The sequence below is a fragment of the Balaenoptera ricei genome, chromosome 10 (assembly GCF_028023285.1).
Source record: "Balaenoptera ricei isolate mBalRic1 chromosome 10, mBalRic1.hap2, whole genome shotgun sequence".
Taxonomy (NCBI): Eukaryota; Metazoa; Chordata; class Mammalia; order Artiodactyla; family Balaenopteridae; genus Balaenoptera; species Balaenoptera ricei.
The window spans coordinates 100,238,747-100,264,008 of record NC_082648.1 but is presented as its reverse complement, the minus strand read 5'-3'; the positions used below and the strand labels follow the sequence as shown (position 1 = coordinate 100,264,008).

General features: G+C 56.7%; 1 protein-coding gene across 1 annotated transcript; it reads left to right on the top strand.

Moving 5' to 3' along the window:
- The first annotated feature begins 76 nt into the window (after positions 1–76).
- Positions 77–25,262, top strand: LOC132373639 (NADH-cytochrome b5 reductase 3). Its single transcript, XM_059937107.1, has 9 exons — positions 77–185; positions 9,130–9,261; positions 12,698–12,770; positions 13,129–13,235; positions 15,478–15,607; positions 16,108–16,191; positions 16,412–16,497; positions 20,454–20,553; positions 24,135–25,262. The coding sequence occupies exons 1-9, from the start codon at positions 165–167 to the stop codon at positions 24,305–24,307; spliced, it is 906 nt and encodes a 301-aa protein (XP_059793090.1). The 5' UTR covers positions 77–164; the 3' UTR covers positions 24,308–25,262.

The window sequence follows — 25,262 nt, the reverse complement described above, 5'->3', positions numbered from 1 at the left end:
GGGCGGGGCGGGGCCGGGCCTCGAGCTCGGCCTCCCGCCCCCGCGCCCCGACTGGGCCGCGCTCGGGCCCGCCCCTCCTCCTCGGTGACGCAGCCGGGGGGCTGGCCCGGGGCGCGGCGGTCTCGGCGGCGGCGGCGGCGGAGCGAGCGAAGAGCGGCGCCACCATGGGGGCCCAGCTGAGCACGGTAGGCGGGGAGGGGACGCCGGCTGCCGCGGGCCCGGGGCGTCGCTGCGGGCCGGCGGGCGCCGGACCCCCGTCTCGGGCAGCGCCGACTGCGCCCGGCCGCTAGGGGCGGCGGGGGGGGGCCGGGCTCGGACGCGGGCGCAGGACCCCACCCGGCCCCGCCCCATCCCGCCCGCCGCGCCCCGGTGGTCCCCGTGCGGCCGTGACTCACGCCCGGGCCTCTGCCCCCGGGCCCAGCCCTCCCGGCCGAGGGGCGTCACCCGGAGGCTGGCGGCCGCGCGTTCGGGGCGCCCCGCCCGCCGCCGCCGCCGCCGCCGCCGCCGCCGCCGCCCCCCTCAGCCCGGCCGAGGAGTGCGGATGTGTGCGCGAGTGCTGAGCGAGTGCGCGGGTGAACGTGGCCGGTGCCCCCGCGTGTGAGTTAGTGTGAGTGTGACTGAACACGTGTGAAGTGTGAAGGAGGGAGCGCGTACGTGTGAGTGTGAGTTTGTGAGGGCGTGTGTGTGACCGGGTGTGCGGGTGTGACGTGTGCGTGTGCAGGAGTGTGTATGGGGGTGAGTGACAGTGAAAGAGTGAGCAGGTGTGCGGGAGTGTGACCGTACCTGTGAGTGTGTGCGTGTGGAGTGTGTGTGTGTGCGTGTGGAGTGTGTGCGTGTGTGGAGTGAGTGTGCGTGCGTGTGGAGTGTGTGCGCGTGTGGAGTGAGTGTGCGTGCGTGTGGTGTGTGTGAGGTGTGTGCATGCGTGTGGAGTGTGTGTGTGCGTGTGGAGTGTGTGAGTGTGTGCGCGTGTGTGTGCGTGTGGAGTGAGTGTGTGTGTGCACGCACGTGCGGTGTTGCTGGATCGCAGAGTTTTTACCGACAACAGCCCCTGAGCCCTCTCCGTGGGCTGCAAGCTAGGCTCTGGTCTCTCTTAACCCAGCAAACTTGAGAGGCCCCAGCTGTTGGCCCCATTTTACAGATGAAGAAATGCCACTCAGACTTGGCCACCGGCCGGGCTGGCGGAGTCCGAATTTGTGGAGCTGCAAAGTCCATCGTCATGCTGTCACTTTGGTTCGGCCCAGGGCTGCCCTCCCTCGCCCTCGGGCCTTTCAGAAGCAGCAGCGGTGGTGCATGACCCACGTTGAGGCTGTGGCCAGAGGGCGGTCCCCACCCACACACTCGGGCGCCTGGGCGCTGGCTGGGGGCGCTTGGGGAGGGCTGCCACTGGGAGGATTAGGCCCAGAGCCTCTTGCCTGGCGTCCTCCTCCACCTCCTCCCTCTGGCTCTGTGGGGCTCCCCCTTGGGGACTCGGCAGAAAGCCTCTTGGCCTGGGTGTTGGCTTGTGAATGTGTGGCCCAGCCCAGGACTCTGGGTGACATTCAGCCCAGGGGGCAGCTTTGCCCAGGGCAAGCCTGGGGGCATCACCCCAGCTCAGCGTAACGTCCTGACCATGTTCCCAGAAATCCCCTTCCTCCCTCACTGCTCAGCCTCGGGACCGGAACCCAGACCCCCGCCCCTGCTGTTTTCCCACAGTGCTTCTCACCTTCTAGCCGTGTTGGTTGGGTTTGTCTCTGTGTCCCCAGGATCTGGCTGCTCAGTGTTTTTGCTGAGTAGCCAAGGACCCCTTGTAGCCCCTCTATGAGGGGCAGAGCCCCGCCTGAGCGTCAGGAGACCTTCACCAACCCTAAGCCTCCTCTATCCAAAGGGTGGGAGGATTGCCCTTTCCTCGTGGGCCCTGCCGGGGTCCCCACTTGGCCCCAAATACCCGGAGCAGCCCCCAGCCAGGCCTCCTGGCACAGCGGCTCCACGCAGTCTGCGGGAGGCCAGCCCGGGCTTTGGGCACCAGGCATCTTATCTGAGACGTGCAGGCCCAGAGGGAGGCCTCCTCCCACACACCGGAAGGGGGGACGCTGAGGGGTTGGCACTTGAACCTGCCAGCCACCTGGGGGTATGTTGGGGGCTTAGCCTGCCGTCCCCGACTCTGGCTTCCCTTCCCCCAGCACAGTTGTGAGTGCTCAGTGGACCCTGACAGGCCGCCACCACAGGTAGAGTCCAAGGCTTTGCCCCTGCCCCTGGCAGCTCTGTGCCCAGTCTGTGGTCCAGACCCGCAGCCCCTGGGAAGCAGGGCTGGGTCTCCCCCGTGGAGGGCAGCTCCGCTGTCCACCTGCCCCTCCTCCTGGTTCCCTTTCCCAGATGCGCTGAGCCAGGAGCCCCTCGCTGCAGAGCTTCCTCCACTCCCTCCCACTTGCTCCTACTTCCCGAGAAGGGGGCCATGAGGGAGGTGGGCACGCAGATCCCAGCCAGACAGCTGGCGGGCAGGCAGCGGGCAGGTAAGCCTCAGCACAGGGGGCTGGCAGCTGGGGGGTCCTGGCAGGTCCCTTTGCCCACCCAGACCTGACCTGGGTAGAGTGGATGGCAGGGTCCTGGTGGGGAGTTCCAGGGGGTGAGCAGCTGGCTGGGTGCCACACGGGGGTAGTAGGGCTACCCAGCCCCTCGGCTGTGGTGGGTGAGCTGGGGCTCCCTGGAGACATCCTGGGACTCTGGCACCCCGTTTCCCTCTCCCCTTCCTGTGTTATCAGAGGTGGGGAAAGGCAGGTGGTGGGTTTCCTGGTGGGCAGAGTGTGGCCTATGGGGCACCAGGTCAAGGCCTGGAGAAGCAGCTGTCCCCTAGCTCCCCTGGGGAGCTGGGGTGACGTGGTGTGTGTGTGTGTGTGAGCAGCACAGCTGAGGAGGAACTGGGGTGGGACCTTGGCTTTGGCCGCCTGCCTCCTGTTTACTCTGCCCACTGCTTGCAGGGGTGGGAGTGGTGCCTTGGACGGGGAACAGGGCATCCCAACCCCTTGTGAGTCTGGTAAAGCCTCCAGTTTTCCAGAGACGAAGCTTCGCCTTTCCACGGCACCCTTTTCTCTGCCCGTGTCCATCTCCCACACTGGCTTGAGCTCCCCAGGGACGGGGTCCCCTGACCTGTGTCCGCCGCATCCCACACGGGCCCTGGCAGCTGTGCCCACTGGGGTTTGTGACCTGAAGGACCGACTGACAGTGAGGGTCGGCTCACAGCTGCCTCCCAGAGAGGAATTTGTACGAAGTCCACCCTTGCTCTCTCAGTGGCCAGACTGTCCGCAGATGCAGAGGGACTGTGCGGGGCTGGGGCTCAGTGCACGGGCCGAGCTGGATGCCAGTTCTCACCCTGCCTCAGTGTCCTCACTGAAGTGGAATGGCCATAGCGCCCGCGTCCCGGGCTCAAGGACTGTGTGAGATACGAGAGTGTCGCGTCTGGGCACGGGCACTGGAAGGAAGGCTGCTGACGTATCCACCACTCACTGGCACAGCTCCTTCCAGCAGCGGCTCCAGTCCCACCACACCTCTGGGAGGTAGGTGTGCCCAGCACGTGTGGAAACAGCCAGGAATTCAGGATCCAACCCCTCAGCCCTGTGCTCCATGGAGGGCCGAGCCCCACCCTCCCCCTGGAGGCATCTGGTCTCTTGTCCTGGTTGCTGAAACTTTCCGACAAAGTAAGAAGAGTCAGAGAGAGACTGCGGTGCAGGGGCTTGTTCTTGTCCCTTCGTGAATTTATCCACGAATATTTACTGAGTGTCTCTGCTCTGAGTGCTGGAGATGAGACACCAGGTCCCCCGCCTTCCTGGGTCTGCTGTCGCGCCTTGTCTGTGACCTCACATGGGGACCCTGGCCCAGCCGTTTGAGCCCAGGGCTGGCATCCAGGGCACACGAAGCTGGCGCCTGGGATCTGCAAGTTCTGTGTAAGGGCCAAGGCCAGTGTTGAGGACTCGTCTTCAGAACCATTGACAAATGAGTCTTTTTCACGGCCCAGCACGTAACCGTGGGCTGGCATTTGGGGCAGGTGAGGGATTTGGGGTGAGCGACAGAAAATTGGGAACCGAAGCCCAGACTCCACCCTGGGCCTCCCTGAGCCACAGTTTCCTCATTTGTCAAATGAAGAATGCAGTTGGCCTGTCTCCCAGTGCTGAGGGTCGGTGAGGAAATGGAAGGGAAGGTGCTTTGCAGGCTGTGAAGTGAGCTGCAGGCCAGGGGGTCTTAGTTACTAAAGTTGGCTGAGCACTTAAACGGCTGTGCTGGGGGGAAATAAAACTCCAGAGAGCACCAAACCTAACTCCACTTGGGCTCTTAAGGTCGTTTAAGTTTATTTCCAGGACTCCCAACAATGGTGATTTCCTGCAAATGTAACTTCACTCAACTTTTCCCCTAAACAATGTTCTCCATGGATATGGCTTCCCTGATTGATGTGGGAGAGGCCTGGAGCTGAGGAATCATCAGAGTCGCCCTCATCCCCGTGGGGTTTGCAGAGCTTGGGCGGGGGCTCCGGAAGTCTGCTGAGGGCTTGCTTAGCTAGAGGGTAAGAGCTGACGTTTTGAGCTGGGCTCTGGAAGTGGAATAAGAGTGGTTGGATGAGGGAAGAGAAGGGGCATTCAGGGCAGAAGGGAGAGTGTGCAAAGGCCTAAGGCAAGAAAGGCTTGTGACTGGATAGTGGGGACCTTGAGTGTTGGCAGTGGGGAGCCATGGTGGGTGTTTGGGGGTGGCGGAGCAGCCCCTTAGTCTGGGCAGCTGGGGCCTCACTGCGGGAGGCGGGAGATTGGACTGTGCTGGAGCAAGGGGATTTGGGCTGTGGGCTCCAGGACATCTGTCCTGGGAGGTGGCTTGGGAAGAACCACACTTTGGGCTAGACAGGCCTGGGTTGCGTGGCCATGGGCGAGTCACTTAACCTCCCTGAGAAATGGGTGTGAGTCCTCTGAGGGTTGACTTTCCTTCTCTGTAACTTGATGATAATCACAGTACCGATAGCCTAGGATTGAAGTGAGGATTATGCCAGAGAATTCACGTCCCACTCTTGGAGCAGTGCCAGCTCGGGGACGACGTTGGCCAGTTTGCTCCATGCATGGTCTTTTGCAGCCTCAATTCCTCCCCAGCCCTAGGTGGGACTGTCCTCATGAACTTGAGGAAGGTAGAGCGTGGAGAGGTGAAGATTCTCTCCTGAAGTCCTGAGCTGGGTCTCAAACCCAAGTCTCCTGACCCCAGAGTCCAGGGCTGCCAACGGGCCTTAAATTCGACCCGGGGAGGGTGAAATACCACTTGGTGGCCAGGACATGGTAGGTGCTGGTTAAGTAGGCAGGTGGCCAGAGACCCTTTGTGTGGCCCTGTGCGGGCCGGTGGGGTGCGCTGGGGCCAGCTCCCTCAGGCCTTCTGTTTAGACCCATTGGTTACAGACCAGGGGCCCCGTGGGGCGAGGCCATGGCTGCAGCCAGCCTGGAGGCTCTGCCTGTGGGAGAGGCACGGTGTTCTGAGCCCAACAAAAGGCCTGTAACCAAAGCTGCGGCTGGGCAACTTGAAGCAGCTGGGCTGGTTTGGGGGGCAGGGCCAGGCCCAGTATGGGATCTTGGTGCCTCTACCCTTCCTTCATTTGGGTATTCCGTCTCCTGGGTGATGGTGGCCCCGTGAGGGTGGTAGAAAAACCTCCTGTGTGTGTGCCCACATTCCCCAGGTTATAGACCCTTTGGTGACCTCAGCCCTCCATCTCATCTCATATCCCAGCTCCCCTGGGCTGTTGGCCAGGCGGTGGCCCTCACCTTCCTTCTATAGCCAAGAATACCGAGGCACAGAGAGGCCTCAGGTACTCAGCCAGAGTGTCCTCCCCAGTTGATAGAGTGGGGGTTCCTGGCAGGGCTTCCGGGAAGGGAGGGAGCAGTGAGGCTGGGCCTTGAGAGGTGAGAATCTTCTCACCTGACCCTGAATAGGGCAGGGGCCCATTCCAGTTCTGTTCTCTGCAGAACATGCTACCTCAAGAGGCCTGCAAAGGAAGCAGAGAGGCCTCCATGCAAGCAAGGAATTTGGCTCTGAGCTTCCTGGCAGCCAAGGCAAAAGGGGGAATTTGTAGTGTTATGATAAGAAGAATACACACGGTCATCTGCTGTGAGAACTAAAGTCAGGGAGGTTCACTAGGGAAGGTGAGTGAACAAGCTGTGAAACAATTTTCTTGAGAACCGGTATTTTGGGAGAACTTAACGATTGTTGACCTCGCTATGTGAACCACTAGTGTGGACTCCCTTCTTCACTTTTTATTTTGAAATAATTTCAGACTTACAGTAAAGTTGAAAAATGTATAAAGAGCCCTTATATACTCTTCACCAAGATATACCAGATATTAACATTTGCTATATTTACTTTATTGTGTGTGTGTGTATTTTAAACTATTTGAGAGTAAACGACAGATATGATGGTTCTTTGCCCCTAAACACTTCAGCATCTATCTCCTAAGAACAAGGACATTCTTTTGCGTAATCACAAGACGATGATCAAATCAGGAATGTAACACTGATACAGTGCTATTGTCTCATCTATGGGCCTTCATGCATATTCCACCTGTTGTCTCAGGATTGTCTTTTACGACTGTTTCTTTTTCCCCTGGCCCAGAATCAAATTCAGAACCACGCATTGTATTCAGTTGTTCTGTCTCTTTGGCCTCTGTACATTAAGTCCCCTACAAGTTGCAAACTTTCAAAGGTGCGAACGTGTGTGAGTGAAAGACGTCAACGTCAGGCGTGAGTGAAATTGCAGCTTGCCCTCCATCTCCTATTGCTGACGATCCTTCAGCTCTACCATCTCCCACCTCCTCTCCCTCCTCCAGTCAGTAACTCTTCTTGCCTGTTCACTCGATGCCGGCCCCTGTATGCTAGCTGTTGTACTGTACTACTGAACTTTTCAAGGTACTGTACTGCAAGATTTAAAATGTTTTCTTTATTTTTCGTTTGTTTTTTGTGTATTATTTGTGTGAAAAGTATTATAAACCTATTACAGTACAGTACTGTATAGCTGATTGTGTTAGTTGGGTACCTAGGCTAACTTTGTTGGACTTAACGAACAAATTGGACTTACGAACGTGCTCTCAGAACAGAACTCGTTTGTATGTAGGGGACTTACTGTATTCGTTTCCTACGGCTGCATATAAATTACCACAAACTAGGTAGCATAAAACAATGGAAATTCATTCTTGCACAGTCTGGAGGCCAGACGTCTGAAATCAAGGTATTGGCAGGGTGTGCTCTCTGGAGGCCTAGGGGAGGGTCCTTCCTCCTCGTCCTGCTTCTGGTGGCTTCCGGCAGTCCTTGGCCTCCTTGGCTTGTCACCACATCACTCCAGTCTCTGTCTTCACACAACCTTCTCCTCTGAGTCTTCTCCTCTGTCTTAGAAGGACACCTGTCATGGGATCTGGGGCCCACCGGGGAGATCCAAGAGGATCTCATCTCAAGATCCTTAGTTTAATTACACGTGCAAAAACCCTTTTCCATCCCCAGGATCTGGGTGGACGTGAGTTTTAGGGGAGCACCCTCCAACCCACCAGAGCCTCCTTTAATCTGGACCCGTTCCTCGGCCTTCGTTTTTTTTTGAAGAGTGGTGCCAGTTATCGCGGAGAAAGGCCCTCGGTGTTTCCTTGTGTTAGAGGCAGGTTGTGTGCTCCTGAAGGAAGGCACAGAGCCGTGCTGGGCCCTTCTTGCTTCGTGTCAGGAGGTGCACGGTGTCAGCTGGCCCCTTTCCTGTGCTGCTCCCTGGTTAGGGTGGGGTCTGCCAGGTTCTCCACTGTGGAGTTGGTCTGAGCGGTCTTGAGGCCGTTGTTGTTTTCTTCCTGAGTCTCACTTGTGGTCCAGATAGTGGAGGCTGCCCAGGACTCGACTTCTGGATGGCCAAGGGTAGCTGCTGCACACAGATACCCAGTGAGGTCAAGTGCCTGCTGGGGGACGGCCTGGGTTAGCCATTTTCCATGGCTGATCTCCATCTTCACAGCCAGAGAGTGTAGCTTATGACCCCCATTTCACAGATGGAGAAACAGGGCAGAGAGGCTAAGTGCTTTTCCCGGGGACAAGAATAGCTAGAAAGGGCAGCAGGCTGGTTGTCTTTCTTTGCAAGGGTGTCCTCTCCAGGTAAACCTAAGCAGTTTTATTTGGCCGTGGGATTTGGGTTTTCTCTGTTTTCAAAAAATCCAAACTGCCTCTAGGGTCTTTGTGAGGCTGCGATATGTTTTCTCTGTTTTTAAAAAATCCAAACTGCCTCTAGGGTCTTTGTGAGGCTGGGATATGAGGGGCAGGGGGCTGGCAAGGAAGAGGCTCTCAGAGCCACGCAAGAGGGTGAGTGATGATGAGGGTGAGGCCTGATGTTTAAGAGTGTGATTGGGGAGGCAGGTGGACTCAGGTTTGAGCCGCAGCTCCCTACCTGCCCGCTGTGTGACTGGGGGTGAGTTGCTTCACCTCTCTGAGCTGTTTCCTCATCTGTAAAGTGGTGGTGATGACAGTGCCTACCTCATAGGGTTGTCATGAGGTTAACCCCTGTGCAGGGCTCTGCATGATGCTGAGCAGTAGACTCTCAGAGCTTCAGGGGATCTTGCAGATCACCTGGTCCAGTTCGGTTCAGAGAGGGGAAGGGACTTGTCCAGAGTCACACAGCCAGCAAGGAGCAGAGCTTCCTAGTGTCTAGCTCTGCCTCGGCTGCCCCTCCCACCTGAAGGCAGAACCCCAGGGCTCAGGGGTTTGTCTGTTTGTCTAAATAGAGCTAGCACTTGACATCACTTAATAGGGCCAGGGAAATTGACTAAAGGGAGGGAGGGAGCACAGATACACAGTGCTCAAGATTAAGCACAGGTTCTTGGGAACTTTATGCTGAGCTTCCTGGCAGCCAAAGTGAAAAGGGCTACATGCTCAGTTATGTAGCTCTCTTTGTCCCCATTCCTCAGGGAAAATGGAGCTTTTCCAACGACTCAGTAACACAGTGATAGGTTTCATGAGTCTGATTTTTGTAACTTCTCCCAACTGGCACCAAAATGGAGCTGGGGTTCCCTGAATGAACATGATGGGGAGAGGGCATTCCTGGTAGGGGAGAGGCCCGGAGGTGTGTTTGGAGGAAGGGCAGGGGGCAGGCTGACCTCGTGGGTCTGTCCTGTCGTTTCAGTTGGGCCACGTGGTCCTCTCCCCAGTCTGGTTCCTGTATAGCCTGCTCATGAAGCTGTTCCAGCGCTCCACCCCAGCCATCACCCTCGAGAACCCGGACATCAAGTACCCGCTGCGGCTGATTGACAAGGAGGTCAGTGTGGGGCCTGAGGGGGTCGTGGGGCATGGGCACCTCTCTGTCCTTGTCAGCATCACAGCATTTCACAGGCACCTACTATGTGCTCAGGGTATGGGCCCCTGTGAAGTAGGTCCCATTATCTGCCCGTTTTACAGATGGGGAAAGCGAGGTGGTCCCTTTCTAAGGCTACCAGTAAGCGACAGAGGGATTTGAACTCAGGTCTTTGCCCACAGAGCTGGTTCGTTGAACCACACTCACTATTCCCCAGAAGGTCAGAGTGGGAGGGACCCCGTAAGGACTCTGGGGTCCAAGTAACCATTTAATGGCTGTGAAAACAGAGGACAAGAGAGGAGTAACTCAGGTCACACTGTGAGTTAGGGGCAGGACCAGGACTTAGGCCTAGGCCTCGTGGTCATCCCAGCTGCCTCCCATCAGAGTGCCCCTTCCTTAAAGATAAGGTCTCCTCCCCTCCTCCTTCCCCTGCCCGCAGGGTCACCTACTCAAGGCCCCTAGAGTCTTCTGCGTCTGTCAGATTCCCCGCGTGATCTCGCGATCTCGCGGTTGGCTCCGTCTCCTCCTCCTACAGGCTTGCTCCTGCCCTCCCCACTTGATGCTTTTCCTTTTCAAACCTCTGATCGTGACTTAAAACCATCCTCTCCCTCCTTTGCCCAGCTGCCCACCCTGTAAGGCTGTTTCCCTCCTTACTCTCTCTCATCAGAGCCCCTCCCATGTGCTATTTCTGGCCACCGCAGCTGCCTCAGGAGGGGTGTGACAGGGAAAACTGAGTCATGGGGCAGAGAAAGTCAGTCACTTGCCCGAAGCCTGAGTCCTGAGCTCTAGTCTGCACCCGGGCTCCACATGAGAGCTGGGGCTCCTGTGACTGTACTTGTACCAGGATTTCACAGAAGCTGAAAACCAGAGAGAGGCAAAAAGAAAAGAAAAACAAAGAAAAATTACTGCTTCCCAGATGAGACCACACTTATCCTCTCAATATATCTTATACACAATTTTTTCTTACTAAAATGAAATAATAATGTTTTAAAAGCTTTTCCTTTTATAAAGTTCTTTTTCTTTGTTGTTTTTTAATTCCCAAAGTAATGTATGATTTATATGTGCTCGCTATAAAAATTTTACTTTTATAAAATAAAAGCACATATTTATATGTGTTGTGTTCGTGAGATGTGAATGTTCCCCTCCCCCATAACCCCGTTGCAGAGGGTCCCCTTCACAGGTCACCATGAGCCTTTCTGGTAGTACATTCCTGTGTACATGATGTGTGGAGGTTCAGGTGTGTGTATACTTAGTTTCTTTGTTTTAATAACCTGAGTTTTTACCCAGCTGTACAATATGGACATCTTTACATGTCTAACCCAAAGCTGATCCATTATTTTTGACGACTGTCGTATTTTGTCACAGGGATGTCACACAGTGGACCCTCCAGGCCCCTTTGATTGAGCGGGAGGCACACGTGCTAGCGGTTACCCTCCCCCATTGTAGCCTCGTGGTGGGGCTGCTCTTGATACTTTTGCTGCGGCACAGAGAGGGGTCCCGGCTGTCGGCCCTTCCCCTCTCTGAACGGGACTGGACCAGGTGGTCAGCAAGGTTGCCCACAGCTCTGAGAGTCTGCTGCTCAGGCCATCACGGCCAGCACCGTGCCGAGCCCTCACAGATGTTAGCCTCATGACTTTTGCTGTGCTGGGCTAGTAATCATCAGTGTCTTTCTCTCATTTCTGTTCTTCCTCCAAAAACATCTGGCACGTGGGTTTCTGACCTTGAGCCCCAGGACCAGTTGATAATCCTGGGATCCACTTGCGGGAGGCCCTAGGGCTCCATTTGCAGCTTCAGGCCTGGACTGTGGGGCAGAGAGGCCCACTGGCCGCCAACAAGCCCTGCGTCCTAAGTGGTGGCTGGGCACTGTCTCTCCTGAGATCCAGGCCACCTGCCTTGGCTCACATGCTTCAGTGATGCTTAGAGTGACGCTCTGTCCCTTTGGAGAGGTCTGGCGTCTCCCCTCCAGGTGGTAACACTGTCCATCACTGGACCTTGCCTCGTGTGGGCATGAAAATGTGCTGGACAGCTAGCCGCCTGCCTTCCAAACGGCCCCTCGACACCCACCATCCTGCTGCACCTGGTGCAGGGGAGACCTCACAGGGGCCTTCCGGAGCCCAGGTCGGAGTCCGGGCACTGGGTTCGGTTCCCAGCTCTGACGCAGCTCACTGTGGGATGCTCGCCTACCTGGCCCCAGTCAAGACTGGCCTCCTTGCTCGGCCCAGCCTCTCGCTCTTAAGCAGCCTCTGCCCCGCCCTGGAGGGGGAGTGGCCTTCACCCACTGCCCACTCCCTGGGTGCACGCCCTGCCTTGGCCGTGGCCTCTGCAGCCCAGCCACGGTCGTGCCGTCCCGCTTCTCGGGGGGGCTTTTAGTGCAGTGGCTTCTAGAGCCCCTCTCTTGAGTCCCAGGCCTGGGCACATGGGGCCTTGTCTCAGCTCTGCCCCACTTTGCTGGCCCAGTCCCTGAGCTGTTTCTGCCACCCCAGGACACTTCTCAAGCTGTGGCAGAGGTGGATCCTTTCCTCCTGTCCCTGGAATTTTCTGGGATGTCTGGCAGCCTCCCTTTGGGATCTTTTTTTTTTTTTTTTTTTAAATCACAGGCTCTAGGCGCGCAGGCCTCAGTAGTTGTGGCACGAGGGCTCAGTAGTTGTGGCTCATGGGCTCTAGGGTGCAGGCTCAGTAGTTGTGGTGCAAAGGCTTAGTTGCTCCACGGCATGTGGGATCTTCCCGGACCAGGGCTCGAACCTGTGTCCCCTGCATTGGCAGGCGGATTCTTTTTTTTTTTTTTTTTTTTTTTTTTAATTTTATTTATTTATTTATTTATTTATTTTTGGCTGTGTTGGGTCTTCGTTTCTGTGCGAGGGCTTTCTCTAGCTGCGGCAAGTGGGGGCCACTCTTCATCGCGGTGCGCGGGCCTCTCACTATCGCCGCCTCTCCTGTTGCAGAGCACAGGCTCCAGACGCGCAGGCTCAGTAATTGTGGCTCACGGGCCCAGTTGCTCCGCGGCATGTGGGATCTTCCCAGACCAGGGCTCGAACCCGTATCCCCTGCATTGGCAGGCAGATTCTCAACCACTGCGCCACCGGGGAAGCCCGGCAGGCGGATTCTTAACCACTGCACCCAGGGAAGTCCCTCCCTTTGGGATCTTGAGCTCACTCTCTTCTCTGATCACCTTGCCCTGTGGCCCTGGGTGGGTCACTGCCCTTCTCTGGGCCAGTGAGAGCAGAGGCACACCCAGTGTGTGCCTGACCTCTGTGCCCTTGCACACGCGTGTGCAGGTTGTATGTCCACATGTCAGTGTCACTTCTCTCAGTGACGCTCCGGTGCTGGGGAGGGGTGGGGACTCTGAGTCCAGGCACCCCTCTGCCCTGGGTGCCGTCCAGCAGCTCACGCCTCGTTGCAGGTCATCAGCCATGATACCCGCCGGTTCCGCTTTGCTCTGCCGTCGCCCCAGCACATCCTGGGCCTCCCCGTCGGTGAGTGCGGCCCCAACCCAGCGCACGTGGAGCCGGTGCTGGGACAGAGAGGTCGGGACTTTGCATTTCAGTTAGTGCAGGGAAGGCTTCAGGGAGGAGGTGATAGCCACCCTGGGCCTTCAAGGGTGAGTGTCAGAATAAGAGGCCAAATGCTTCAGTGTCCCCGGCAGTGGCACGAGCACGAGCAAAGGCAAAGAGATGGGACGTGATGGGAATCGTTGGGGGTGGTGAAGGGAGCAGTGGGAGCCGAGGTCAGGCTAGGCTTTGAACGCTGGACGGGGTGCAGGGAAGTGGGTTGACAAGACCCAGGGGGCCCTGCAGGGATAGTCAGCCCAGACTCACCCCTGCTGTCCTGCAGGCCAGCACATCTACCTCTCGGCTCGAATCGATGGGAACCTGGTCATTCGGCCCTACACGCCCATCTCCAGCGATGACGACAAGGGCTTTGTGGACCTGGTCATCAAGGTGAGGTCTTGGGGCCACAGCTGCTTGGGGCAGGGGTGACCACCTCACAGCCAAGGCCCCACAGTCTGACCTCTGAAGGCCCTGTGCTCGCTGTGCCTGGTTTCCGAGTGAATAGCAGATCATAGTTCTTCGCACGAGCCAAGCTTCGGGGTCTCGGCAGAGGGCAGGGGCTGGGGCCAGGCTGAGCATCTTCAGACAAGGACAGGGCACCTGCAGAAGAGGGACCGGGTGGCCCCACCAGCCTGCGGAGGGCTCACCTTCCTGCTCTCGGACTGGCGAAGCCCAGTGAGCTGGGCACCTGCTCATCCCCTGAGAAGCGTCCCGCAGGCCCGCTGGGGGGTGCAGTCTGAGGGGCTCACGGGACCTTGTCTGGGAGCTGGGGTGAGGGGCTTTCGGGGATCCATCACCGGTCAGGGGCTGGGTGTACGCTGTGGGAAGATGTAGCCATTAGAAGCAACAGACCAGAGAGACAGAGAACAACCAGCAAGGATCTTAAAAAACAAGATGCTGAACAGAAGGAGAAATGACAGCTATAGCCCGGTACATTTTTATGAAAATTAGAAACACAAACTTTCCAGCAGTGATCCATGTTCTCTGATTACACACCCAAAAGTGAGAACCAGCCTAGGCCGGTGGGCTGGGTGTTAGAGACCCTCCCTAGTCAAGGCCCAAACCTCCACGGCCGCCCTGGCTCAGCACCCCCGGGGACCAGGCTTGCTCTCTCAACTCCACTGTGCAGGCCCCAGGGCCCCCTCCCTGGACCCTTGGGTGGGGGGACAGGAGCAGAAACCCCCACTGGGCCTCAGCTTCAGCCCTGGGTCTTATAGGGTCCTGGGCTGGGCGCTGTGTCTGTGAGGGCAGGAAGGGAGCTGGGCCTGTCAGTCCCGGCTCTGGCCTGGATCTCCTCTTCACTTGGTGTCATTTAGACCCTGTGCTGGGTGCCCAGGCCCCACCCGGCCTCGGTGTCTTGTCTTTGGCTGGAGGGTGGACACTGAACAGGTGGTCACACAGAGGTCAGTGTTTGTTCAGGGGACAAGCGCAAGAGACTGAGCACCTAGAATGGGCACCAGAGCTGGGGCGGGGGTGGGGTCATGAGAGCTGCCCCCCTGAGCAGGCAGCAGTGAGGCAAGATCTGGCGGCTGACGAGGCGGCAGCCAGCTGTAGACGGAGGAAGAGGACCTTCCAGGTGCAAAGGCCCTGAGGTCAGGAGGAGGCTTGAGGCCTTGAGGCACCGAAAAGGGAGAGGTCAGCAGGGCCAGGCAGATGCTTGGAGGCCCTGGTAGTCTGGGGCTTTGTCCGGAGGGAAAGGGAAGGTGGTGGGAGTTCAAGCATCTGTTCTTGCTGAAGTCACTCGAGCCAGATGTGGAGAAGGTGTTGGGGGGATTCAAGTAGAGACGGAATACTCACCAGGACCAGGCCCTTCCTGGCTTGGAGACCTCACTGTTCCCCTTGGCCCTGGCTAAAGGTCAGGGCCCCAGCCTGGCACACAGTCGGCTCTGCCCACTCTCACTCCACTCTCCCTGCCCTGCACCCCAGACACACAGATACATCCCCTGTGCTGTAGCCACAAGCTCTTCTCCCCACCCCACCCCGAAGGCCCCAAACCCTATTAGGCCTCCTGGCCTTTGCCCACGCTGCCCCTCCCCCACTGCCTCTCCCCCTTCTCTGCTCATCGCTCCTGCTTGCCCTTCAAGGCCCAGCAGAAATGCCCCCTGGTGCAGCCACCCCAGCCCTGGAGCTCCTCCCCTGTCTGCCCATCTCTTTGTACGAGGGTTGTAGCACATCCCTTTTTCCAAAGCTGAAATCCCAAAGGGCACAGGGAAGGAAATTGTTCCAAGAGTGATGTTTTTATGGGAGCACAAAGTGGAAAGAATTGAACATCCACCAGGAGGGCCTGGTGAGCCGGCTTCCCAGAGCCTTTACTGAGCTGACAGCCATGGGGATCTCCTGCTGGGAGGGGGTCACAGAGATGGTTTGTGGCAGAACATTATGCAGCAAGCCCTCGGGTCGCTGCCTAGGACACCAGGCTGATGCTTTGCCCTCCAAGGGGATGTTATGGGGAGGGCAGACCACTGGGGGGGACGGGACACAGACGGGTAAGTTTTGATTGGTGGAAGGGGCATTGTGTGAGAAGGCCACACACGGCCGCAGAATACCCCAGAAGAGGGTCTTCCCACTGTGGCCCAGAGCTCACCCCGGCAGCCCTGGGAACGGGGAGCTGAGGACTATGCGTGTCTTGCAGATTTACTTCAAAGACACCCACCCCAAGTTTCCCGCTGGAGGGAAGATGTCCCAGTACCTGGAAAGCATGAAGATTGGAGACACCATTGATTTCCGAGGCCCAAATGGGCTGCTGGTCTACCAGGGCAAAGGTGATCGGGTTGGACACCCCGAGGACCCAGTGGGGGCGGTGGATGCTGGGTGTGGGTCCCGACTCTGCTGCTGTCTGGATGGGTGACTCTCGTAGGGCAAGCCATCTCCTCTCTGGGGCCTCCGTTTCCCTGGCTGTTAGGAATTAAGGTGGCCAGCACGGGGGTTGCAGACCAGCTGCCTCTGGGGGCCAGATGCGGCCCACAGACCAGCTTTGTTTGGCTGAAAACAAAGGGGAGGGTTGAGCTGGAACGCCCCTGATTCTCCAGACTCCCTGCTCCCCACGCCATCCGCCATCCGCAGTGAGGAACTCATCCTCGTGCTCCTCTTTGCATCTGAGCTGGTCCCCATTCCACCTTCCCATCCCCCTCACCCTGACTGGCTGCGGGCTATGGTGGCTGCCACCCCCGAACCCCTGAGGCGGGGGCAGCTTCTCCAGCCCTTCCGATCCCCAAGCACAGCATGTCTGAGAGCTGGGCCTCACCCCTTCTCCTCTCCCCAGGAAAGTTTGCCATCCGTCCAGACAAGAAATCCAACCCTGTCATCACAACGGTGAAGTCTGTGGGCATGATTGCAGGAGGAACGGGTATGTGGACCCAGAGCCCCTCACTGAGTCCCTAGCGGGCGGATGTCGTGGTTCGGGGTCAGGTGTGGGACGTGGCACAGATAACAAGTGACTGGGAGCTTCCCAAGGTCAGGGACCTGGACCCCGTTGTCCTGGCACCTCTCTGGGCATCTGCCTGGCACCGGGCCTGCGTGTGTGCAGCAGGCGCTCACGCGGTGTGTGGGGGGCGGCTGTGTTGCAGGCATCACCCCAATGCTGCAGTTGATCCGTGCCATCATGAAGGACCCGGATGATCAGACCGTGTGCCACCTGCTCTTTGCCAACCAGGTCAGTGGGTGGTCCTGAGGTCTGCAAACCCGACTCCTGCTGAGAGGGGGCGAGGCCCAGCAGGCACTGCTCAGGGGTCTGCCCGGCTTTGCGGAGATGCTCAGGGAGGCTGAAATATGAGAGGTGCTCTGAACGTTCTGTGCACAGCAGCCCTCGCAGGGGCTGGTGGGGTCGGGCTTTTCAGTGCGGAGCTCAGAGCGTCTGACCCGAGTGGGGCTGCTTTGGTGGAGGGGTGAGGCACCTGGAGCACCCACACCCCGAGATTCGCTCCTCTGGCTGCTTCCTTGGAACCTCAGGGTTCCCTTCACCGCACACAGAGTTTGGAACCCACCAGTGAAGTGGGAGGAGCCCGAAGGGCCATTTTCACAGATGATGTGCCAAGGTCTCATCTGCGTGAGGTCCCTGAGCTGGGGGAGTTGGGACAGGGTTTGGACCTGGGCTCCCCAGCTCCTGAATGCATGTCCTCCTCCCCACACCCGCTGCCTGCCCACCCCGGCCTGCTGTGTGGCCTTGGACAAGTCACTCTCCCTTTCTGGGCTTTGCTCCCTCACTGTGGAATGAGCTGATGAAGCAAGGTCATCACAAGGGTCTTTCTAGGTTCAGTGTTTCATGACTGAATATGTGGATCTTATAGTGATGCCCCTTTTGGGGGAAGCTAAGACGAGGCACCCCCCCGCCTGTGAGGGGGTCATGCCCAGGCCCCCTGCGCCTCTCAGATATGGTTCAGGTCAGTTTGCCCCTGGGTCCATCTGGCCCAGGCTCCGCCCCGTGTCATCTGTGAGGACACCGAGCCTGGAGGCGGAGGGGCCGGGCTGAGGTCCCCGGGCTGAGGTCCCACACAGCTGCAGAAAACCGCTCTGAGGCCAACTGAGGTGGCCTTGACTAGGGGTGGGTGGAAACAGCCAGAAATTCCAAGCTGGCTGGTGGGGTTGAGAGGGTGGGCAGCATTCAGCTTGGTAGTGCTGGGGCAGTCTCTGTGGAGGCCGTCAGCCCTCTGTCGCCTGGACGGGCATCTTTGTGCCCGTTAGCAGGGGCGGTGGATTTTGTATCTCTTTCTGCATTTCAGTCAGTGCAATGTCACAAGTCATGTAGCCTCTGGAAGTTCCACTCCTCACCCGTGAGGGAGGAGAGTGAAGAATGCAAATAAAGTATCATATGAAAATCTTTCTGACCTCAAGGTCCCTCTGAAGGGTCTTGGGGACCCCAGGGGTCCGCAGGCCACACTGTGGGAACTACTGCTTTGCTCCAGTTGAGTCGTTGCCCCTCCCTTCCCCCTCCTCAGTGACCTCCGTGCTCGGCTTGGACGGGGACCACAGCCCCTCCTTTCCCCATCCGTAATGTAGGGTAACGGGGGACCCACCTCTCAGGACGGTTGTGAGGGTTGAGATGGCCTTGGATAGGAGCGTTTAACATTGCAGACATGTGCATGCTTCCTGGAGTGACCGAGTGACCGGGAGTGGAGGCTGGTGGGGAGGCAGGTTGAGGACGGCAGCCTGAGTCCAGGGGAGGCTGGGGCTCTGACCCCAGCCTCAGCCTAAGGGAAGCACGATTTTTCACAAGGGCATTAGGGAGTGTTAATAAACAGCGGGGCGACCTGGTTCTTGGACAGGGAGACTGATACTCTGAAGGTGTCGGTTCTTCATAAAGTAATACTCGAAGTCCCAGTGGGGATATTTTCTCCCCTTTAATATGACAAAATGATGCAATATGGCCTGGAAGACAAAGTACACATGCACAGCCAAGAAAGTTTTGAAAAAGAAGAGTGACAAGGAAGAACTTAGCGCACTGGATATTAAAACATACTAAAAAGTGTCAGTGATAAAAATAGCATGGTTCTGGAGCCACACGTGAGACCTGGGCTTACTGGACTTACTAAGCATTTCTGGATAGCACAACAGGAAACCTAGACTGTGCTAGGACATGCTGGAACATGTGGCTAGTTACACGTAAATTAATTAAGATTAAATAAAATTAAAAACTCACTTTCCCAGTCTCACTAGCCACATTTCATTGGTTCCGTAGCCACATGTGGCCAGTGGTTACCCTATTGGATAACACAGATCTGTTGTGGAACACTCCGTTGAATAGCCCTGGCCTAGAAACAGACCCAAGTGTAGGTGAGGCTTTGTATCTGATGCAGGTGACATACCAGACCTGAAAAGAGAAAGGAAAAGGAGTGTTGAGTTAGTTGCTATGCACTTGGAAAAAACGAAGTAGATCCCTACCTTACCTTATACAAAAATGGAGTTTAGGTTAAAGATATACATGTAAAAAATTGAAGCTTTAAAAGTAGAAGGTGAGCATTTTTACAGGAAATATTGATGAATGAGTGAACAAGGATGGTTAGTCTAAGCAAGACACCAGGGAGAGCCCGTCAAGGAGAAGATTGATGGAACCATCTGCTTAAAAATGAAAAGCTCCCCTGGGGAAAAACACAAAGTTTAAATAAGGTAGAAAGATAAGTAACTGGGGATGAGACATATAATGCATCACCAATGAAAATTAATATCCTTGATGTAAAAAGTTTTTACAAACTAATAAAAGATATTACTAGACCAGTGACAAACTTACTTATTAATAATAAAAAATAAAACAAGCTTTAGGGCTTCCCTGGTGGCGCAGTGGTTGAGAATCTGCCTGCCAATGCAGGGGACACGGGTTCGAGCCCTGGTCTGGGAAGATCCCACGTGCCGCGGAGCAACTGGGCCCGTGAGCCACAGTTGCTGAGCCTGCGCGTCTGGAGCCTGTGCTCTGCAACAAGAGAGGCCGCGACAGTGAGAGGCCCACGCACTGCGATGAAGAGTGGTCCCCACTTGCCGCAACTGGAGAAAGCCCTCGCACAGAAATGAAGACCCAACACAGCCATAAATAAATAAATAAATAAATAATTTAAAAAAAAAAAAAAAAGCTTGGCTTTTAAAAAAAAAAAAAAAAAACATAAGGTTTACTTTCCATTAATCTGATTGGCAAAGCTTGAAGGATCATTACCCGGTGCTGGTAGAGGTGTAGGGAGATGGGTACTCCTGGGCATGCTGCTGGTGTGTGCATTGGTGTAACCTACCGGGGGATTGTAAAGCAGCTGCGTGTGTTGAACGCCCTAACCATGTGGAATTTTCTACCCTGAACTCCACTCCCTCAAGTTTATCCTCAGGAACAGGGCAGTGAGGGTGGTCAGAGAGGCACTGTTCATAAAGAGGACGCTCAGAGACGCAAGAGGGAAGAGATACGGGGATGGATATATGTACGCGTGTAACTGATTCACTTTGTTATAAAGCAGAAACTAACACACCATTGTAAAGCAATCATACTCCAATAAAGATGTTTAAAAAAAAAAAAAAAAAAGGAAAAGAGTATGCTCAGAACAATCTCCACGCCTCTCCCGTCGTCTGCCTCACCCAGCCCGGGGCTCAGTAGAGGTCTGTGAGCCAGTGACCTTTTCTGGTCGACAGAGTTCTTTGGCCCCCAGTTTCACAACAGTCTTATGAGATCAGTCACGCCACCCACTGGCCTGAGGAGCCCTGTCCATCTGTGAGTGACCTGCAAACATACAGGGCAAAGTCTGTGGTTAGGAATGGAAAGGGGCTGTTTTGGGAGCAGATTGCTGATGCTCCCTGGGGGTCTGAGAAGGCTTCCTGGAGGAGGTGACAAGCTGCACTCTACAGGGCCACGTGGGGCTGGCTAAATGAAATCAGTGGGGATGGCAAGTGGGGAGCTGCAGGCCAAGCAGAGGGATTGCCGTGGGCAAGGCTGCGGAGGGACAGGTGTGATCGGGGAAGTGGTATCTGTATTTCCTAGGCTGTGGATATACAAGCTGAGATGCCAGAACATAGGAAGACTTGGACTTTCCCTGGAAGCTTTGCCAAGTGTGCGGCCCGTGGGTGGGCGGGGTGACGAGGGTCTCCAAAGGCAGTCCCTGTTGCTGTCCCTCCTGACCGCTGGGTCCTGTCCCCCCGCAGACTGAGAAGGACATCCTGCTGCGGCCCGAGCTGGAGGAACTGAGGAACGAACATTCTGCGCGCTTCAAGCTCTGGTACACGGTGGACAGAGCCCCCGAAGGTGAGCGCGCCCAGGCGGGTGGGCTGGGTGGAGGCGCCGGCCCACGCTCGCCTGGCGGAGCCCTCCGCCGTTGCGAAGGCTTCTGCTCGCATGGTCTCCTTTGGTGCTCATCACTGGGGCCCTGTGAGAGGAAGGTGATGAGGAGAGAGGGATTACAGAGGGAACGCAAGTGCCCCACAGCACACAGTGAGAAAAGCCCAGAGCTAGGGCTTGAGTTCACACCTGCCTCCTCCAGAGCCCCAGACCTTCCCCTGCCTGCGCTGCTCTCAGCTGGACAAAGAAGGCCGGTGTTCTCCCCTTGGGCTGGGGCTCACTCGGGGGCAGGTCTCCAGGGCCAGTGCTGGGGGTGAGGGTGAGTGTTTCCACATTGCAGTGTACACCCTGTAAGGCACTTTACACCCATTTTCTCTCTAATCATCAGCCCTGGAGTGTGCGCTGGGCTGATGTATAGTTACCTTCATTCTACCTGTCCAGGTGTTTAAACTGTTTGCCAAGGTCACATAGGAGGTGGTGAATGTGGGCTGCCCCTGAAACCTGAAACGAGGTTGCCCTCTGGGAGCTAAACTCTACTCCATTCTCCTGCCTTAGGTAGATGTGGCTACAAAAAATATCTTAACTTCTTCTCTGTTGTAAGAAAAGCAGCAGCTGAGGCTTCTTGGTAGATAACACCAGTGATGTTTGGCTTCAGGGTTAGGAGACTATAGGGAGTGGTGGGGACTGTGGTGAATTGGAGAGCATCTGCCTGTGCAGAGGGGCAGCCCCGTCCCAGCTGTGGGCAGCCCTGCTGTGCAGGAGTACCGCCCTGGAGGCCAGCCTTTCCATTTTTCAAGGGAAGCTGGGGGCCTGAACTTTCATGGGAAATTTTTAAATATTAGAAACTGGACATTTTCAAAGCACCCACATGGGCACCAGCTTGCTGCCACACTGCCCGTGCTTTGCCTCCTGCTCCTCACACAGCCACCGGTTCCCTGGGACTCAACCACCACAGTGCGGGGAACGGGCCACCCTCTGCTTCCCCCAGAAATGAGCAGGCAGGCTCTGGGGGTACCCATCTCAAGAGGGTCCATCCCTGAGAGAGGAGCCACCCTCCTGGGTTGACCAAATCAGATCCTGGGCCCCCTGGTGGATCCGTGGACCCGACAGTCTTGTTCCGGGGCCTCTGGCTGGACCAGCCGTCCTGGGCCCACCTGCGTCTCAGTGAGTCTCCTCCTGGTCGGACCCCTCACTCTGTGTGTTCCCGAAACCAGCCTGGCCCAAGCTGATGTTCTAGTTGGGGAGGATGAATAGGAAACAGTTTATTAGTAAATTATAAAGTACAGTAGCAGGTGATTAGTGAGACCCAGGAAAGACAAAGTAGAGTCATAGAGAGTGGAGGTCGGACAGGAGGCACTGGTTCTGGGAGTCCGAGCTTCCAATAAAGAAAGGAATATTCATCTTGTACCCACGTCTTGTTCAAAAGGGGGAAATGAAAGCTGGTTTAGCTCCCTTCTGGTTGCAGGTTCTAGAGTGTGGTCAGGTAGGCTCATTGGCCACGACGGGCGTGTCCTTGCAGGGGCCTCTACCCCTGTTGCCTGCACACGGCCTGGCCGCAGGAGGAGTGGACACTGCCCTCTGGTGGTGACACCTGGCAACGCCTATACCGAAGTGCCTCCTGGGGACAGTTTTAAGAGTAACCAGTTACTGGCCAAGGAGAGATACAGTTGGGAAGTCTCCCGGTATTTTACACTTACATTTATTATTACCCTGACCACAGTTCGAGAGTAGTTCGGGTACTGCCGTAACATTAGGTATAAGCTGAAAAGGGTAGATGCTGAGAAGGAAAATGGTACCAGGCCAGCGGGCAGTTGTGGAGCTAAGCAAAAGAACAGGGGAGAGGGGCCAGCTGACTATGTTTCCCCTACAAAGTCACCTTCAGTATACATGTAAAGAAAAATACACTATCTAAAAACGTCCTTGTGAAATTGAGATGTGTCTTACACACCTGTACATTCATTACACTAGCAAATATGGTTTAGTCCCATGCAGTTTTTTTCAAAGTAATTTTAGATCTGTTAATAAAATGTTATCTACCTACCTATGTCCCGCTTTGTTCCAGAGGGATTTTAGGCACCTTACAAAGACTCATAGAGTGAGTCGGAGTGGTATAAATGGAAAGTGGGAGTGAAAGAAAAACAAGGGCAGGGCCATCGAATGGAGCTGGGACTGAGGTTTGTACAGAAGCAGGGACTTTGATGCACACTTGCTGTGGGTGGCCACGTGTGTCACTCTGAGCTTCCCAGCAGTCACAGTGAAAAGGAAGATGTGGTCAGTTACTCAGCTCAGTGTCCGTGAGGTAAAGAATTCCCCATTGCTCAGCACAGCAGACTCTTCCTCATCCCAAGACCAGCTGGGACTGGCTTGGCCCCTCGCAAGGGACCCCCCCATGGAGTGTACATGATGTGATGCAGAGAGCATTGTCCGCCGTGATGGGGGAGGACAGCCCTGAGCGCAGATGTGGAAGCCAAGGCGTAGATCGGAGCCAGAGCGGAGCCGGGCTGGGTGCCGCCTCCTCCCCCTCTCTTCGGGCCCCAGTCATCAGAGCCCCATTCTCCTGGCAGAGCCCTGCCAGCCTGCCGTCCCCGTGGGCCCACTGTGCGCCTGGAACTGGCTGGCCCCCCTCCCTGAGCAGCCCCTGCTGGCAGGTCAGTCCTGAGGGCCCGGGTGGGACTAGAGCCCTGCCAGCCTCGGGGCACCAGCAGTGACTTCTAGGAATAAAAGGTGGCTCTGGATCTCAGGTGAAACCTGGAGACACACTGCGCGTGTACATGTGCGTGTGCAAGACAGGGAGGCCAGCAGGACCTAGAGGAGCTGTTGCTGCCCCGAGGGTCCTGCATCTGCAGCTTCAGCCTGGGTCCTGGCCTTGCTGTTTTCAGGCTCACCGATTGCTTGTTTGGGACGCATTCCTTTACTCATTATTTATTGAGTAACTACTGTGTTGGGGGCTGTCTGGGCACTGGGACCACAGCTGTGGACCAGACACAGCTCCTCGTGGACCGACACGTAGTAGAGGGAAGAGTCAGACAGTGGGCACAGGGCCGGTAGGTAGCATGGAGGGTGGTGGGGTAGGAAATGTCACCCTGACCAGCCTGGCGCTGGCTGGGGGACCTCTGGGACCTGGGGCTAACGTCCCAGCCCTGTCCATGCCTTTTTGTGTGACCTGGGACAACTCAACTCTGGGTCCTCTTGGCCTCAGTTTCCACATCTGTAAAACGGGATCAGTAACCCCTGCCCTGTCCGCCCACAGGGCGGTTCTGAGGGCCACATGAGAGGCCAGTGGAAGTGAAATGCTTTGCACGCTGTGAAGCGTGGTGGGGGAACGTTGATGGGCTTGCCTTTGTGCTACAGGTGAGCCAGGCTTGGGGGCAGGGGATCAGGGTGAGGGTTTACTTGGCTCAGCCTCTTCATTCTTCAGTGTTTGTGGAAAGAAGGGAGGAATTCATGGCACAGGAACCTTGTCACGGAGGAGAGGGTGCTGGGCGGGTGGGCAGTCGGCAGTTGGTCACACGGCCGTACTCGGGCTCACCTGGTCTCCCACTCCGCAGCCTGGGACTACAGCCAGGGCTTTGTGAACGAGGAGATGATCCGGGACCACCTTCCGCCCCCAGAGGAGGAGCCGCTGGTGCTGATGTGCGGACCCCAGCCCATGATCCAGTACGCCTGCCTGCCCAACCTGGACCGCGTGGGCCACCCCAAGGAGCGCTGCTTCGCCTTCTGATGGGCCGGCCCTGGCCCCTGGCTCCGCCCCGCACTCACCGCGCCCTGTCGCCCTGTCTGTACCCACCCCTCCTGCTGTTGTTTGTTAACACCACTCTCCCACAAGTCTCCTGCTGCAGCCGGGTTCAGCCTGGCCTGCCCGTGCCTGGGAGGTCACCCCGCTGGGCTGGCCCCCGAGGGGCCCCTTTGGGAGCAGGGCTCTGTTACAGGTGGCCGCTGTCGGCCACCTTTAGGGCAGATTCCTGTCTGGGCCTCACTGGAGATGCCCCCCCCCGCCCCCGCACAAAACACACACACTACTGGGCCGAGGCTGCCAGCACCATGCTGCCCACCCTCCCCAGAGCGTACCACACTCTGGAAATAAACACAAATATACGGGCAGCCCATAGCTGCAGGTGCCAGGCCCCTACCCACTGCCTGCTTCAGGGCCACAGCCAGGCCTCAGCACCTGACACTACGTGATAGGTAACACCAAAAAGTCCTCTTGACAGGGGCTGCTGGGGTGAGAGGCTGCCCCAACCCCAGGGCACAGCAGGCCCGGCCAGCAGGGAGTTGGGCTCTCCCTGGGGCTGGACTAGGAGGAGGGGGCTGACCAAGGGCCCTTCCATCTGGCACATGGGCCCTCCCAAAGCCTTAGCATTTCCCCAAAACACCAAAACATTCGGGCAGCTTTGGGAGTTCCAAGCAGTCGACCTCTGATCGACCAGCTTGGGGTCCCGGGCCGCCAGTCCTGATGGGAGAGCTAAGATGATGTGTTTATCCCTCTGTCCCAGACCCCCCTCCTGCTGCCCTCACCCCGGGTGGGGGAGATTTTGAGCAGAGCCTCTTGTCTGAGGGACATTCTCAGTGGCCTCGACGTTGCCTTTAGACCACAGCGTGTCAGCCTCTTGCATATCGGCTTTTCAGAGTCATTTATGAGCAAACATAACGTTGAAGTAAAACTTTGCTAATCTGAA